Source organism: Martes martes (assembly GCF_963455335.1).
Source record: "Martes martes genome assembly, chromosome: 18".
In the NCBI taxonomy this organism is placed as follows: domain Eukaryota; kingdom Metazoa; phylum Chordata; class Mammalia; order Carnivora; family Mustelidae; genus Martes; species Martes martes.
Genome location: NC_137906.1, coordinates 30,169,440 through 30,187,399, shown reverse-complemented (window position 1 = coordinate 30,187,399; position 17,960 = coordinate 30,169,440). Strand labels below are relative to the sequence as shown.

At 44.6% G+C, this 17,960-nt stretch overlaps 1 protein-coding gene across 1 annotated transcript in view; it reads left to right on the top strand.

Moving 5' to 3' along the window:
* Positions 1-16,460, top strand: part of ERCC4 (ERCC excision repair 4, endonuclease catalytic subunit) — a 31,254-nt gene extending 14,794 nt beyond the window's left edge. The window contains exons 8-11 of the mRNA XM_080829729.1: positions 1,300-1,897; positions 4,189-4,281; positions 9,913-10,025; positions 12,498-16,460. Of these exons, the coding sequence (XP_080685855.1) occupies positions 1,300-1,897; positions 4,189-4,281; positions 9,913-10,025; positions 12,498-13,231 (1,538 nt within the window). The 3' untranslated portion in view covers positions 13,232-16,460. The remainder of the gene's footprint in view (positions 1-1,299; positions 1,898-4,188; positions 4,282-9,912; positions 10,026-12,497) is intronic.
* The last annotated feature ends 1,500 nt before the right edge of the window (positions 16,461-17,960 follow it).

The following is a 17,960-nucleotide window of genomic DNA, read 5'->3' as shown; positions in this document are numbered from 1 at the left end:
GTCAAACGATAACGTTCTTGAGATGTATTACCACATTTGACTTGTACAAAGTTTTTATGAATTTTCATTTCCTTTAGCAGCGTGAAAGTTCATCTCTTTCATTTTTTTAGGTTAATTTACTTATTAGAGAGATAGAGCAGGGTGAGGGCAGGAGCAGAGGAGGAGGGGGACACGAATCTCAAGCAGACTGCATGCTGCGTGCGGAGGCCGACATGAGGTCCAGTCCCACGACCTTGAGACCGTGACCCGAGCTGAAATCCAGAGTGGGTCACAACCAACTGAACCACCCAGGCACCCCAGAGCTCATCTCCTTTTCACCTAGCACACAATGACTGGAGATTCTCTATATGCTCATGTATATGTATACCTATATATGTGTAACGGTTTTATCAATTTGATTGGAGAAAAATGTCCTCATTTGAAATTTGGTGCTAGGTAAGCTCACTGTTTTCTTAAATGTTTTTCCTCTTTTGTCAATTTTTTTTTTCCTTTGCCAGTTTAGACTGTGTCCACAATTTGTATTGGCTTTTTATATATTAAAGATACCGTCATTTATGATGGCTGTTTTGAAAAGTTGGTTTTTTGTCTTTACTTTCTTTTTTTTTTTTTTTTAAGATTTTATTTATTATCTGGACAGAGAGAGACACAGTGAGAGAGGGAACACAAGCAGGGGGAGTGGGAGAGGGAGAAGCAGGCTTCCCGCTGAGCAAGGAGCCCGATGCGGGGCTCGATCCCAGGACTCTGGGATCATGACCTGAGCCGAAAGCAGATGCTTCATGACTGAGCCACCCAGACACCCTGTGTCTTTAGCTTTCTTAATGCACAGTTGTTTAGATTATAGATATCAGTTTTCTCTGAGATGTCTTCATTGCCTTTAAGCAGAGAAACTCATCTCCAACCAGAGAGATGAAGAATAGTCACCTTTTTTATGATTTAATATTTAACATTTGACTCTGTAATCCATTCGGAATTTATTTTGGTATATCAAATCCTCTGGAAAATTATTAATTAAAAAGAGCTTCTGTAAAGCCTCCATTATACCAGGCTGTGCTTTCATAAGACTAAATGTTTCTGGCTTCAACTTTGCTCAAAAGATTTAACTAATCCTGTCAGAGAGGGAAGGTATTTGATAAGCATCTGAGACCCTTTTAAGCAAATTGTGAATGTTGTATCCTTACCGCCAAGCGGTAAGATGTGTTTTCTTTGTGGGGAGGGGGGGGAAGAGGCGAGGGACCAGGCAGGGAGGGAACAGGGGGACACGTGAGGTCATAGTAACATAACACTGTTTCGTAATTTTAGGTCAAGTACTCATTTGTGCAAGCGACGACCGCACATGTTCCCAGCTGAGAGAGTACATCACTATCGGAGCAGAGGCCTTCTTGCTGAGGCTGTACAGGAAAACCTTCGAGAAGGACAGCAAAGCCGAGGAAGTGTGGATGAAATTTAGACGTGAGGACAGCCCAAAGAGAATGGCGAAATCGAACAAAAGGCCTAAAGACCCCCAAAACAAACAGAGGGCTGCCACCAAAGAAAGGACTCTCAAAAAGAAAAAGCGAAGGTTAACCTTAACTCAGATGTTGGGAAAGTCTGAAGAACCAGAAGAGGAAGGGGATGTCAAGGAAGGCGGGCCTAGAGACACAGGCAGTAGCCCAGAAAGCTCCTTAGAAGAAATGAAGCACGAGGAATTTGACTTGAACTTGTCCTCTGATGCCGCGTATGGAATCCTGAAAGACCCGCTCACCATCCTCCATCCGCTCCTGGGCTGTAGTGACCCCTACGCTCTGACAAGGGTGCTCCATGAAGTGGAGCCAAGATACGTGGTTCTGTACGACGCCGAGCTCACGTTCGTTCGCCAGCTCGAGATTTACCGGGCGAGCAGGCCCGGGAAACCTCTGAGGCAAGTTATAAAGAATATGAGCTGTTTCTTCTCTCTCTCTCTTTTTTTTTGTATATACATACACATATATATATATATATATATGTATATGTACATACACACACAGTTGACACCTAGTAAATTAGTTTCAGGTTTAACAACATCGTGATTCAACCATTCTCTATGCTACCGAATGCTTACCATGACAAGTGTATTACAATATTTTTTATTACATTCCCTATGTTGTTCTTTTCATCCCCGTGGCATATTTATTTTATAAGTTTGTACCTCTTCGTCCCCTTCACCCATTTTGCCCGTTCTCCCCACCCCTACACCCCTTTGGAAACCATCATTGTGTTTCCTGTTTGAGTCTGTTTCTCTCTTGTTGTTGTTGTTGTTGTTGTTGTTTTAAGATACCACATACAAGTGAAGTCATATGGTATTTGTCAATCTCCGTCTGGCTTATCTCACTTAGCATACCACCCTCTCGGTCTACCCATGTCGTGGCGAATGGCAAGATTTCATTCTTTTTTATGGCTCAGTAACACTCTATCGCACTGCTTCTTCTAAAGGTTTCAGTTTCATGGTTCGTTAGGCTTTACCGCAGGGGGTCTACCGGTTACACGTGGATTTTCTTTAACATTCTGTTACGACGTAGGTCAAAACCATTTATGAATCCTTTTGCTTCCTGGTCAACCTGGGAAGTTAACATAGGAAGGATGTCAGATGTTGTAGTAAAACAACAGATCTAGGGAACTATCCGTGTTCTGGTTGCTTGCTGCCCTGTTGTTCTGTACTGTTTCCTTTCCGCGTTGGTCCTAGCTTATGGGGTGCTGTATCTGACCAAGTCTGGGAAATGTATACTATCCTAACTTGTACCAAAAAGTACTATAACTATGACTCAGCTAAATGGCTTGGATCTTCTAAAATGTCGTCCTTTATAAATTTCAAGAAGTGGCTTTAAATCACATCCACATAAAATGCAAGTATTTGCGGAATTATTGTACTAAGTTCTCTTGAGTTTCAAGAAATAGCAGATAAAAAAAAATCTACAGAAATAACCAGATGAGAAAATGATGCCTCTCAAAGAATATAGTGTTCTGGGTCTCCAATTATCTGAGGGAAATAAACAGCAAAATTAATATCCTGAACTCAGGCTGAACCAAAAACAGAGCCAAAAGAAACCTTGCTAGCAGCTTAACTAACGCACCCTTTCCAGAACAGAGATGGACGAAGCAGGTGGGTCAGAAATAACACAGGATGAAGAGATTAGATGAAGCTGGTCAAAGAATTACAGGCAATTATAGGTAAATTTTTCAGACTTTGCTGCTGATCAGTTTTGTAGATAGCTTGTGTGCTCCCAAGTTCTTGGTTGCCAGAGAACGGATTAGTGTGATATTTGGAAACAAAACGGCGGAGTCGGAAGAGACCCTAGAGTTCAACGGCTCCCTCCGTCGGTGGGAAACTGAGGCCCAGTAATAACGAATGACTCGCCCTTGACCACGTAACACTTGTGGGGAAGAGCTGGGGGTCCCCGGACTCATTGTCCAATGGTTTTTTTTTTTTTCTCAGTCCACACTTCAAAGAAATATAACCTAGGAGCATGAAGTCCAGAAGAAAAGTCAAAGGCTAAAAAAGGAAAAACCTCCGATAGAAGGTGAGGAGGAGGGACAGAAGAAGTGCTCAAGTCAGCCTCTGAGCAACAAATAAGCTAGAAAAGCAGTCCTCCCTAAGAGAAAATAATATATCAAATTATTTTCTCAAGCCCGATACCATCCGTGTGTCTTCTGCGTCTGTGTTTATATAACACGTGCCATGACTTGATTCTGTGAAGACACGGATAAAGCAGAGCCGAGGAAGAAAATAAAGGTCATATAGATTTCATTTGTTTATTTCTCACTAACATGAACTTTCACAAGCTGCATTTTATAACCACTCTCCGACTTTGCAAATGATTGTTTGGCAGAGGTGTAAAGAAAAAATTGAAAAAAGAGAAGCCGCTGAGATTTTGTGTTTTCTGATTTGTTTATAGTTATGAGGCAAGAATTATTCTATCCCTCTCGTTATATTTCAGTGTTTACCTAAACTCTGTTCCTCCTTTCGGTGCAGGGGGAAAATGTGGTAATGAGACTTTCACCAGGTGGGGTTTAGGCAGCTTAATTTTAGGTACGTGATTAATGGAGCCTTTTATTCTTGGTCAAATATTTATTATTTGAGCAGTTTAGATTGCCAATTTCCAATGCTATGCTCTTCCTTTCAGGGATTAAAAATTATGTTTTTACAGCCTAAGAGAGTTCTGTTTTAACTGGCAGGGTCTACTTTCTGATATATGGAGGTTCAACCGAGGAACAGCGCTATCTCACTGCTTTGCGGAAAGAAAAAGAAGCTTTTGAGAAACTCATAAGGTAATAGGTAGAGGCCCTTCAAGATCTAGAGGCTCCTCTGGATGGGGGCATATACGCCTGCCCTCGGGAAGGATGGAGGGTGGATGAAGTTGGGGGAGCATCGCCTCCAGATAAACCTGTGGTCTGATTCATCCCAGGGTATGTGCACATTTCTTGTCTCCTCCCTCTCTTTTCCACCATCTCCAGTCGCCTCTCGGTGATTTAACAAGATACTGGAAACATGGCGAGAGCTGCTTTTCTGCTTGCAAAAACGTGTGACATAAAACACCAAAAATACACCTCCACCACTGCTTTTCTGAGAAATATGTTCTTAGATCTCCCCCTCCCCACCCCCACACACGAGATTTCTCCCTTCCATTGAAATTATGATTTATTTTCTCCTGGTAAAATTTCCATTGTCTGTGGGTGGGTGACCGCCTTCCCATTTGCTGGGAAATGCTTTTACAACCCAGGCAGTTCAGATCGCCAGCAGCAGAATCACTCCGGGAGAATATTTTTTTGAAGGTGTGATGTTTATCTAAACGTACGTGTACTGTTTCTAGGATGAGTGTCTGGTAAGGTTCCAAATCCGAATAGAAATTGCTTTCCAGTGTGACATCAGGAAAATGTTCTAAGTGACATGGGCACGGACTAGACGGCCACCTTTTACCCACCGTAGATGTTTGAGGACTCTGAGAACCTTGCACCAGGGCTGTTGTCAAGGAGATGGCAGCTTGGTGAGCGAAGATGGGTCACGTGGTCTGTAAGGGGCCTCAGAAGCCAGGGCAGGGGCAAGACCGGGGCATCCTTGAGCTGAGCCAGAGAAGACTAGACCAGAGGAGATCATGGCTTGGACTGACCAATCTTCCAAGCCACAGACATTGGTAGTGCGTCAGTGGCGGTGAAGAGGGCGGAAATCATTTTTAGCGGCTGTCAGCATGCCAGGGCTCTACATGGAATGTCAAAATGGACAGCCTTCCGCCAACCCTGACGGTGGGCTCTCAGCGTCCACCTAGAATATCCCCGAAGGCTGGTTCATCCAGGACATGCATTCCCGAGTGCTTCCTGAGTCAGGGCCAGCGGGTCCCTGCGGAGGGCTCAGCACAGTATATGACCAGGCCCCTTCCCCCTGCCCCGTGTCCTCTGAGTACCACAGGCTTGGGCCATGGATTCTTCTAGCTTCCAGTCAGTCCTTTCAGCCTATGAAAAGGTTTTCTGTTAACCTGCTCTGTGGGCTGGTTTATATGGTGTATGTGTGTATACATGGGGTTTTCTTTTTTTTTTTTTTTAAGATTTTGTTGATTTATTATTTTTTAAAATTAATTTATTTATTTTAATAGACATATAATGTATTTTTATCCCCAGGGGTACAGGTCTTTGAATCGCCAGGTTTACACATTTCACAGCACTCATCATAGCCCATACCCTCCCCGATGTCCATTTCCCCCCACCACCCTCTCCCGTCCCCGCTCCCCCCAGCAACCCTCAGTCTGTTTTTTGAGATTGAGTCTTTTATGGTTTGTCAATTTTGTTGATTTATTAGAGAGCATGAGCAGAGGGGAAGGGCAGAGGGAGAGGGGAAAGCAGATGCTTAACCAACAGCTTAAAATACATAAAATATTTCAGAAAATGTGATAACCAACCAGGTTAAACAGCCGGCCTCTCCTTGTCCAAAGCTTTTAGTGCTTCTCTGTCCGCTAGACCCTCACTGCCCCAAGACTCAAAACAGTCACAGACGTCTCCTGGGCATCTGTGAGGTGCCATGCCCTGTGCCGGTAAGGAGATGCTATGGTGCGGGAGGTCCCTCCCTCCTCGAGCTCATCCTCTAGTGGAGAAGACGAACATTAGGCGGTGATGCGTATTACACTAACTAGGCGTGTACAGAGTCTGGCTGCAAAGGTCAAGAACGGGGTGCACTAGCGCAGGTCCGATCTGGCCCGGGGTGGGAACCCGGGTGCCTTCCTGGAAGAAGCGGTAGGTAAGCGATGCATCAGCAGTGTGCATTAGGTGCTGCCCTGACAGGGCGGGAAGGGGCTTCTGTGTGCGAAGGCTCCAGGGTCCCAGAGGCCCTGCTGAGGATTCAGAACGTGCCTGTCGAGGCAGTAAGATAGCACCGAAGCATCCTCGGTAGGAAGTCTGTTTTTAGAGGCTCTCGCTGGCCTCCAGTGGGGGACTAGATGGGGCAGGGAAACGAGTCAGTGGTAGCCGAGATTAGGTTGACGGGGAGAAGGGAACAGACTAAAGAGAGATGTAGGAGATGGAATCAAAGAATTGGTACCAGGGGCGCGTGGGTGGCTCAGTTGTTAAGCGTCTGCCTTTGGCTCAGGTCATGATCCCGGGGTCTTGGGATCAAGTCCCACATCCGGCTCCCTGCTTCTCCCTCTACCTCTGCCTGCAGCTCCCCCTACTAGTGCTCCCTCTCTTCGTCAAATAAATAAATAAAATCTTTAAAAAAAAAAAAAACGAATCGGTGCTAGAGGGTGTGGGTCAGTACCTCCTAACCAGCCACTCCCCCTTTACAAAACCTCCTCTGCCTGAGGCTTCACAGGTTAACCGTCCCCAAGTTAACAGATGACCACATAGAGCTTCAGATTTTAATGTACTTTTATCTCTGGCCTGGCTTAATTCCCCAGCTGTTAGTGGTGACCGTCTACTTATTATAAGGTAGATCTTCCCATATTACACAGCAATCAGATAGTTTGACCATTCAGAATCTTCAGATATTTACTTTCCCAGGAAAGGTGGGGAATTTGAGAAGTGTTTGTTTTGAAAAGGAAAATATCTGTGAGGTGCGGTGCCAAAAGAGCGTTTGCACCGAGCTCGTACTTAGAAATTTAACGTGAGGATAAGACAAGGTGCTTTTGCCAGGACCTCCATGGGTGATGTCTTCAGAATGAAAGCAGTGCTACTATTGAAAACGCCCCAAAAGGAATGAATCTGGCAGACTGGCAGTGGAAGGATGGCTTGTCTGGGCCAGATCAGTCAATTATAGATGTCAAGATAGAGAGAAAAAAAAAAAAAAGAAACTCCTAAGTTTCAATAATAAAATGCTCCCTAGGTAGAAAAACTGGCAGTAACATTCTGAGTATACATAGCTTTAGAGAGATGACTGCTTTTCAAAGGCAGGGTAAGGTTCTTTGGAATTTTAGTTAGAAAACATGCTCATCAGGGCACCTGTCTGGCTCTGTCGGTGAAGCACACGACTCTTGATCTCGGGGTTGTGAGTTCAAGCCCCATGTTGGGTGTAGAGATTCCTTAAGAAATAAAAAATAAAATAAAATAAAGAAAAAGGTGATCCCAAAATGAGTTAGCATGAGGGCCAGAATCCATTCCCTTTAAAGGAAGACTTCTAGTTCAGCGCCTCCTTCCTATGTTATCATGTTGTACAAGCAATGCAGATATCATTAAAGATGTTGAAGCAAAAATCAGAAACCTCTGTACTGTAGATTAAGTAGAAATAAGAATCCGCATTGATAATTATCATTTTGTGTCTGTCACACAGAGCAACTTGGGTAATTATGCTAAATGTCGAAAGCAAAGAGCTGAATATTTATTATGATGGCAAGTCTCTGTTACATTAATTTGAGTTACCAGTTCGGGAGACTTACTATGTTCTCCACAATCCAGGCTTCATTTCAGGAATTTATTATTTCCCGCATTCAATTTGCAGTTAAGTTATAACATTTCACGGTAAACTAGCTGCTTCTACGTAACAATATTAATTGAAACCGTTGTGGAATCATCTGAAAGCAAATCTTTGGTTTTTCAGCATTGTCACGGATAATTAGGGAATTAGGTTACCACGTTATTAGAAAAGTACAGTTTTAATAACAGCTAACATTTTATAATGCCTATTCAGTGCCAGGCACTGTCCTGAGTCCCTTCCACAGCGGGTAATCCTAACATGCCTCTTTTGAGGTAGGTTTTATTATTTTTCCCATTTTACAGATGAAATTGAGGCACAGGGCCGTTAAACTGCTTGTCCAGGCTCACGGCCCGTCAGTGGTTTCAGATCCACAGACTAGAGATTCATACTCTAACCCACCAGGCTGTACAGCCACTCAACAGACTACAAACTAATCAGAAAATTGGGATATCCTCGTGTGTGATATGTAGCTTAGCCAGTAGAGTAAGTGGAAACAGAGAAAAAGGATCCCCCATATTAATCCCAAATGTCAAAGAAAAAGAAATGAAGGAGCAATCATTTTTCAATAGCTTGCCCTTTGTCCTCAACTCGAGTCTATTAGGTGTCACAGAGCAGTAACAAGTGGCTTTGGGGGCCACGGCCATTGCAAAGACTATTCCAGCAGGCCGCACTTGACACTGGTACTGAGAATCATGAGGAAAAGACCTGGAACTGTGCCCACCCCCCTTGCGTGAACTGTTTACAAAATGCCGGGCTAATAATAACTTTGCGTTTGTATATTGTTTCAAGGAGTATAGAATTTAAAGTGGTAATTTCTGTTCCTCAGTGGTGTCTTGGAGTGATACCCTATTCTAAAACATCATTTATCCAGAGTTGTTGGAAAATCGGTCCATCCGGTTTTATTTCCTTTCACTGGAAAATCTTTGCTGTTTTAGCCCTTCCTGAAATGATTAGTGAAGACTGAGGACCCGTCTCCCTTCTGCTTCACGGTACCCTGGGCTCTGTTCCTGCCGTTGGTCACTCCCACCTTTGTTTCGTGCCCACTCGTGGTTCCCCAACTCAGTTTCCTGCCCTATGAGGGGAGAGAGCCAGGCTCGTACATCCTTTGTCTCCCTCCTAGACCGCTGGCTGGTTCATGGATTGGTGATAACATACTTCCCTGGGTTTGAAATATAAGACCGTGGCAAGCCTGGCCTCCTCTCTCTTTGGTTCTCGAGGATATTGTCGTGACTGTAGTCCCTGATGACGAATCTGAGTTATGGTTGTACGGTCCTGTCAGCCTACCAGATGTGAGCCACGAGCTTCCTAGAAGGCAGGAATTACTGCATAACCATATGTCGATCAGAGCACCCAATGCAGCAGGTGGGAACACTCCAGAAAGGTTTTTACAACAAATGCAGGAGCGAGGGAATTCATGCTGCTCTATTGCCTAACCGGAGATGTTGATTTTTTTTTTTTAAATTTAAATCTCTGTTGGGAAATTTGTATGACTGGATTTTCCCTTTAAAATTAAAACTGTTTCTCGGGGCCTCCCACCTGGAGTTTTTTTAAATCGAAGTTCCGTCATCTGCCCTGTGCTTTTTTCTTGATCATTGATTTCTAACCATCCCTATCTGTGATTTACTCTGAAAGTATTGGAATGTAGATGATCTAAATTATTCTTAATGCTCAATAACATGTTAACGTGTTTTTATAAAAAGCCCCAAACTCTTGGTGGCATTTTTTTACCCACTTATGTCATGTCCCAAAGTGCTTAAAGGACACAGAGAATGGAAAGCGAACAGCAGCTCTTTCGCTCTGGAAGATGGTAGTAGCCCCCAACCACGAACTCCTTTCTCCTTCCTTTACCCGTCGCTCATCTGTGTAGTTTTATTGTACTTATTTATCTAACATATTTCTCATCTTGACACTCCTGTGGCCATGTTCTAAGTTACCATCTATGAAAGATTAAAACCTGGAAATTTTGAAATTTCATTCAAAAAGGTTGAAACTATTTTCCGCCCCAGGGAGAAGGCCAGCATGGTGGTCCCTGAAGGGAGGGAAGGTAGGGACGAAGCAAATCTGGACCTGGTAAGAGGCCCCGCGGCTGCAGGCGCTGCCGTGGACACCCGTAAAGCAGGTGAGTCCCGCCCTGGGCCATGCGCTCCGGCGCCCACCATGGAGGCTGTCGGGGTTCTAGAGCTTTCCCACAGAAGCGTGCTTTTTCTCAACGACCTTGTAAAAATGGGTACCTGCTCCCGTACCCAGGGCCAGCGCTGCCTTTCCCCAACCACGTGTCCCTCCCAGAGCTGTAAAATAAAGGGGCTGTGTTGGAGGCACCCCAACCTCGACATCAGTCACGTTCCAGCATTGCTCGTAAACGTGGTTGGCTGGCTGAGACGCAGGACGTACTTTTGCAGAGAAACGTTGGTAAGCACCCATTAGGTTCTTATTTTGACCCGAAGGAATGGGCTTAGCTCAGACAGGCGTTGTCTGGAGCACCTCCCCACGCCTCTCCTCGCCCCCGTGTGTTGCTTCTCGGCACTTCTCCAGATCCCAGGTGCGTGACACTCTCATTGCCGGGCACCGTCTGAACCACGGCGTGCCAGCAAGACGTGCTGAATTCCAAGTGCAACGTGACCCAGATATAACCCCCTCCCCGCTCCCCGAATCCCCGTTTCCCCATGGCAAGCATCTGCTGTCAGCCGTGCGGCCTGAGGAACGCAATACGACTGAGCTGACTTAGCCTCTGTTGGCGGGGGGGCCCGGTTAGAGCCACGGGCCTCCCAAATCCAGTATGCCCAGGAATGACCGCAGAGGCTTGATAAGGGTGTGGCCTCACAGGCCTCGCTCCAAGGATCTGAAATGGGGTCGGCAGCTCAGCGCCTTCTGATGGGAATGCCCCTGGACTGGGCTTTGGGAGACCTGGCCTCCGAGCATAGAGGTCTGTCTTGAAGAAGATTCTCACTAAGTCACTAAGTCTCACTTCATGCAGGATATGGAACGAGTGAAGGAAGCTAGACTTGACCATGCAGCTGCCACACAGAAAGCTATTCATGGAAGTCTGTCCTTCTGAGTTCAGGCCTTCCTGGCCCTGTAGTCACGTCTTGCAGCTGCTGTAACCACTTACCGCACGCTCGGTGGCTTGAAACAACATACATTTCTTATCTTACAATTATTAAAATTCCAAAGTCCAAGTGGGTTTCACTGGGCTAAAACCGAGGTGTGAGCAGGGCTGTGCTCCTCCTAGAGGGTCTAGGGAAGGCTCCACCTCCCTGCCTTTCGCAGTTCCTAGAGGCACCTGCGCTCCTGGGCTCCTGGCCCCATCCTCGACCTTCAGAGCCAGCAGCTCTGACTCTGCCCTTCCCGCGTCTCTCTCTCACTTTTAAGGACCTTTGGGCCCACCTGGATAATCCAGAACAATCTCTTAATCTTCAGATCCTAAATTTAATCATATTTGCAGTGTCTCCTTTGCTATGTAAAGTAACATATTTACATATTCCAGGGATTAGGACGTGGGCATCGTAAAGGGACCATTACTCTGCACACGGTGGTTGCTGGTCCTTGCTAGTGCTGTCCTTAAGCCAGCAGCCTTAGTGTTATCTGGGATGTTGTTAGAAATGCAGAGTCTGGGGTGCCTGGGTGGCTCAGGTCATGATCCCAGAGTCCTGGGATCAAGCCCCGCTTTGGGCTCCCTGCCCAGCGGGAAGCGTACTTCTCCCTCTCCCACTCCCCCTGCTTGTGTTCCCTCTCTCACTGTCTCTCTCTGTGTCAGATAAATAAATAAATAAATCTTTTTTTAAAAAGAAAAGAAAAGAAATGCAGCGTCTTGGGCCCCACCCCAGACCTACTGAGTACAGAACCACCTCTAACTTGTTCCCAGGCGGTTCTGGGCACAAATATGGGAAGTTCTGGTCCACTGGCTTCTTCCATCTTCCCTTGTCCATACTCACTGGTACAAAGACTAACGGCTCCAGAATTTTTCACGACAGCCTCTAAAGCAGTTGACCCAGCAAGCGTTTGTAAGTGTCCAATACACGCCTGACTCTGTCATAGGATTGGGAATGCGGTGGTCAGTAGAATGTGGGCAGTGGGACCATCCAGGACCGGACGTCAAGGGCACTGCCGAGGGAAGGCGACAGCAGACGCTGCTGTTATGAATCATCAGGACTTTCCTCATAGCTCTATTTAGTTTAAGAGAAATTGCCTTTATTTACTCTGTAAACAACCCTTTCTGAAAACACAGAAAAATGAGGAATAACAAATGGGGTGTTATGTTACCATGCATCACAGTTTGACAGCAGAAACACAGATTTTATTGTTCTATGTTTTTAAAGATTTATTTGTTTATTTTAGAAAGAGAGGGTGCAGGCAGGGGAAGGGGCGGAAAGAGAAGGAGAGAAACAGGCTCCCTGCTGAGCGTGGAGCCCAATCTGGGGCTCCATCTCGCAAACCCTGAGATCATGACCTGAGCCAAAATCAAGCCCAGCACTTAACCAACTGAGCCACCCAGGCGCCCCTGAAAAACACAGCTTTTAGACTTTTGTTCTGTTCCGTCTTTGGGAGTTCTTCCTCAGTGACATCACCTGCAATGCACACTTTTTGCTCCCAGGTGGCCAGGAACAGAACAGGACACAGCAAACCATAGTCGTGGATGTGCGGGAGTTCCGCAGTGAGCTCCCCTCCCTGATCCACCGTCGGGGCATCGACATCGAACCCGTGACGCTGGAGGTCGGTGACTACATTCTGACCCCGGAGATGTGCGTCGAGCGCAAGAGCATCAGCGACCTGATTGGCTCATTAAACAACGGCCGCCTGTACGGCCAGTGCATCTCCATGGCCCGCTACTACAAGCGCCCCGTGCTGCTGATCGAGTTTGACCCCGGGAAGCCCTTCTCCCTCACCTCCCGGGGCGCCCTCCATCAGGAGATCTCCAGCAACGACATCAGCTCCAAACTCACCCTTCTCACACTCCACTTCCCCAGACTCCGGATTCTCTGGTGCCCCTCGCCTCACGCCACCGCCGAGCTGTTCGAGGAGCTGAAACAGAACAAGCCACAGCCCGATGCGGCCACGGCCGTGGCTGTCACTGCGGATTCAGAGGCGCTCCCCGAGTCGGAAAAGTATAATCCCGGTCCCCAGGACTTCTTATTAAAAATGCCAGGGGTGAATGCCAAAAACTGTCGCACCTTGATGCAGCACGTGAAGAACATTGCGGAACTGGCCAGCCTGTCTCAGGACAAGCTGGTGGGCATTCTGGGCAATGCAGGCAATGCCAAGCAGCTCTATGACTTCATTCACACCTCTTACGCAGAGGTCATGTCCAAGGGAAAAATGAGAAAGTGAACAGTGATGGCTGTCTTCTTGTTATGTGATTGTGCTTTTCAGCTGCTCTTTGCCGGTATTCCTAGGCCCTGATTAATTATTAGCTCAGAATTTCCCTGTCTTCCAGCACTTAATGGCTGTGCCCTCTGCTTCCTGGCTCTGCGGAGCAGAACCCAAGACTCCTCTTGGAACGCCAGGCCAGAGTCCGCATGCTCCGCTCTTCATTGAGGTGGGTCTGGAGCAAGGGAGGTGTCTGCAGGTTCTTCTAGAAGGCCATTCTTGAAACAGGCAGCAATTTATGTTTCTGACACAAACCGGAAGAACACACAATCATGTTCTTGCCCTCTTCAGAGACACCCCAGAACCCAGAGAAAGAAACCCCTCTGCCTTCCCTCCCCAGTTCTCTCCACATTGTCCTCAAACACATTCTTCCAGCTTTCTGCCTCTAAGAGAAATTCCTGGGGACTTTCTACTGCGGGTGTAAGATAGCCTCCTCTAAATCTCGCTGGTGCATTTCTTAATCCACTGAAGGTATGCAACATGTACTGTGACTCGATTGTGCAAAGCCAGTAGTTTTTAGACATGAAATGAATTCTCTCTTTCCAGAAATTGATGGTGCAAGGGAAAGAGTCCTTGGAATGCTCACTTTTTCAAATATTTAACCTCCTAACTCTGTGATCACTAAGCCTGAATGGCCAATTAGAGTCTCTTAAGACTTCCTGGTTCCTGGGCCTCTCTTCCCACACCCTGAGACCACCAGCGCCAGAGCTTCTCCCCAAGCAGTGTAAGCTCACCCTCCACTCCCCCCTTCTCTGTCCCTGTGCCAAGCACATCCTTGTATCTGTGTGAGGACTCTCACACAAGCAAATTGAGTGGCCCGCCAAGTCTTTAAGATTTGGTTTTCCTTCCTGGAGTTGAGATAAAGGACTTAAAAAGTAAATGAAGATCGATGCATAGACTATCTTAAGAAATACATACCTACTTAAGAACTCAAAAAACCATCTCCTTCTCAAACCTTCTGACTGGGTTAAGTTAGCTTTTTACTGAAGTGTACATATGGGGACATTCGTAGCATTTTTGTGCTGTTTTTAAGCTTTTATATTTCACCATTATTAACTTAGCTCTTATTCTCCTATCTAGTAATGAGTAGTGAATTTTCTACCTCAAGAGCTGATGCAGGTATAGACATCGGTGCCTCTAGCCGTACCGAAAAGTTCCACATTTCCTCCATGTCGCCCGTGTTTTTGTTCCTCACAGTGTTTGCGCTCAGAGTAGACACTGGACCATGTAACGCAAAATGGTTTTCACCTTCACAGAAGTTCTTTCAACCGACCTCTCCAAGTTGAACCTCTCACGTCGACTTCTTGCTCTCCCGGTATGTTAACCTACATTAATAATGCTAAAGTCGGTGTGGATTTCAAACTCGATACAGGGTACCACAAGAATGAATTGAGGGGTATCAGGGAACCATGTTGTTCTATGGAATTCTGTACAGTGATCTGAGGAACATAGAAGAGGACAGGAAACAAAAGTTAAAGGTAGAATAAAGGATCAGGCTACTAAATGTTGTCCAAGAGCTAAGAAGCTACCCCAGAGACTAGAAAACAAGATGTCAGGTACAGATGTTAATTTTCACTTCTGTATGTGTGTATTTAAGAGTCCAGTCTGAGTGAAAAGTGCATTAACATCAATACAGCGCCTCAAAAGGAGATGGTTATTACAATTTTTCTTCACCCTTGTCTAGCGCTTCTGCTTGTGGTGTATAGTTCCTGGTTTTTCTTGTAGAATTCCACCTGGCTTATATTGTTCTTTCACTACGTAAAAGGCAGACGGAACATAGCACATCTTTTGATATGGGTTTCACTCCAGTTTAAGCTTTCAGAAATAAGCTCTGTTCTTAAAGCCACCATAAATAGCCCTTGTCGTCTAGTACAACGTGGAGAACACTCTTAGTTGTATTTAGAGGGCCGGTGTCTCTGGCTCTCAGATTCTGTGATTTGCTGTTGTACGTACTAGACATTTGAAGATGTGCGCTGTCTCGTGTGTACTTGAATTATGAATGGTAGTTTCTAATGAACTCGAAAATGCTCATTATAGATGCAAGGCTCTCACTACCACTTCCCCTTCCAACTAAATAAATATATTTTAATGCATCTGTAGTTGTGGAAAGCCTTCAATACAACCCTCGTGTATTGACTTTTGCCACATCCTTTTACAAATTGTTATAATCTAAGAATCTTTGGCAAAGGAACTAATGCACGAACTTGCAGAATTAATGTATCACTTTATTGTCGAGCATCATATTGTTACCTTTGCCTTTTTTCTTTCAGAATAGTAAATATCCCAATTACTTATGAACTCATGCTTAGCTTTTTTAAAAACCTTTTTTTTTAAAAACCTGAGTTCAGCATTATTCTATTTTACCAAGCTTTTTGCTGATTTGTAAAAATCAGAGTGTGTGAAAGATAAAAGAAATCGTTTCCAACTTTGTTTAAATCATAGTGCCTCTTGATATTCTTTAAAAATTATACAACAAGAAATCATTTTGTATAGTAATAGTGGCCATAAATAATGTCCTTTTGGCAAGAAGTTGCCACTTTTTCCAGTTTGGGGCTCCGGAGACCGTATGTCTCTGTGTGTTTGAGTACATCCCGCATGCAGTTTCCCAGCCCACAAGGGACTGAAAATAATTGTCCCATTCATCAACCCACTGGCACACAGAGGGTTAAGTCTAGGTTTGGTTGTGTTGAGATAACAGAATCTAGAATGAATGACTGGCCTTCAGCAGGAAAGTCTACACTGAAGCAAATCTGAAGATGTGGGTGGGGGAGAGAGACACAGACATCATTAGTCTTTGCTTTTGTTTTTCCAGCATAATTCGATTTTCCTTTGGCTCAGAAAACTTCTTTAGGGAAATTCTCTTCTCTTTTGTGTTCAGTTTAGCCTAGAAACATCCTCTTAAAAACCAACAGTTTAGGAAAGTTCTTTTCTCAGACTTCAACGTGCGTTGTCATTTTTCTTCATAATTTTGCTTTCTGTTTTGGTTTATTGCTACTTCCTGTCCAATTCCGAACCCCAGTACTTCACTGTCTTTATCCACAGGTTTTTGGTAAGCCACTCTACTGCTGTTTTTTAATTTAAGGGCATGTAAGCCAAAATTTGGATGGGAGGGAGACATAACTGATTTATATCAATTTGTAACAAGAATTGTATGTGAGTGTGTTTTTAATAAAATCTGTATTTATTCAGTATTTTCCTCAGCATTTTATGGGCAAGGGAAAAATAACCATATATAGTGAGAGGACCTGTATTCCCAGTGCGTCGTATTTCCAACACATTGGCAAATATAATTGAAAATGAAGAGAATATTTCATGTGTTTTTTTGTTGTGCAGAAGAAATGATGAAAGCCAAGCCACTCTTCCAACCCCCTGCTTTAGCATTTGACGTGCGTGATAAACCCACTCTCCAAGGCCTTAGCATGATTTTCTTTGGGTTATTTTTCCCTTACTGCTTTTTATTTTGTACATGTGTCCTTAAGGAGAGGGAGAAAAAAGACTATTCTCCTTCTGAAAACACTCATTTGTTGACCTGTAATGAATGTGTGGCAAGCACAATGCTTGGAACATTTTAACTCAACAGAGATTAATTTCCTGCTGCCCCTGACTCATACCGTTTTTTGCTTTTTTTTTTTTTTTGTTCTGTTTTGTTTTGTTCTTTGGTTCCTTCCACGTCAAAGTTGAAAGTAAATTATCCTTTTGACACATCTAGAATTTGCTGTAATCTCTTAGGTTTAATTATTATTTGATTAGTTTACTAATTGGCTCGCTTTGATGATTTAGGTATTTTGGTTTCTGCTTGAAAACGTAGAACCAATCCCTTTTTAACAAGGCATAAGATGGGTTATTTCTCAAAATGTTTTAATGTCAGAGTAAAGACTCTGGTAGAATAATTAACCCTTTCTTAGGAGTCGTGATATAGCACATTTACTGAGCTCTCGTGCCTCATCTCCGTTAATCTTCATGACTGTTATGTAAAAGCTTCTCTTGCTGTGTTGAAACTGAGTGACAGGTTAAGTCATTTGCCCAGGGTCACCCAGTAGTAGACAATAGAACCATGATTTGAACCCAAGCAGTCTGACTCCAGCACCCATGATGAAACACTACTGACCGGTGGTGGGAGGAGAGGGGTTTGTGTCTACTTTCAAATACCTAATTACAGATATGTCACAGAAAAGGCAAATTGGCTTGTTTTCACACCTTTCTTAAAAGTCAAAAGCAAGCATGTGAAACTTGGAACTTGGTCAAAGAAAATACCGAGTACCCTTTCTATATACAGCTGGATATTGTCAGGGTGCCTGGCTGGCTCAGTGAGTACGGCTCAGGACTCTCAATCTTGGGGTCATGGGTTCAAGCCCCACGCTGGGTGCAGAGATTACTTATAAAATAAAGTAAAATAAAAAAGAGCTGGATGTCCTCTCGTAGCGTATGCTACCTGAGGGGTCATCTAATTTCTAGGGCTCCTAATTTATTACTGTTCTGCAACTTTTTGAGAATAGAGGTTAACTTGTATAAACCCCAACAGCAATACAACTGATTCTTGTTCAGTAGCGTTGCAAGGTAGTGCCTAGCGGGACATGAAACACTTCTGCATTTATTAGCAAACATATTTCTGCATTCATTTGACCAGCTACAAATATCTGGGTTTCTATTTTCTTTTATTATTATTTTATTTATTTATTTATGTATTTGA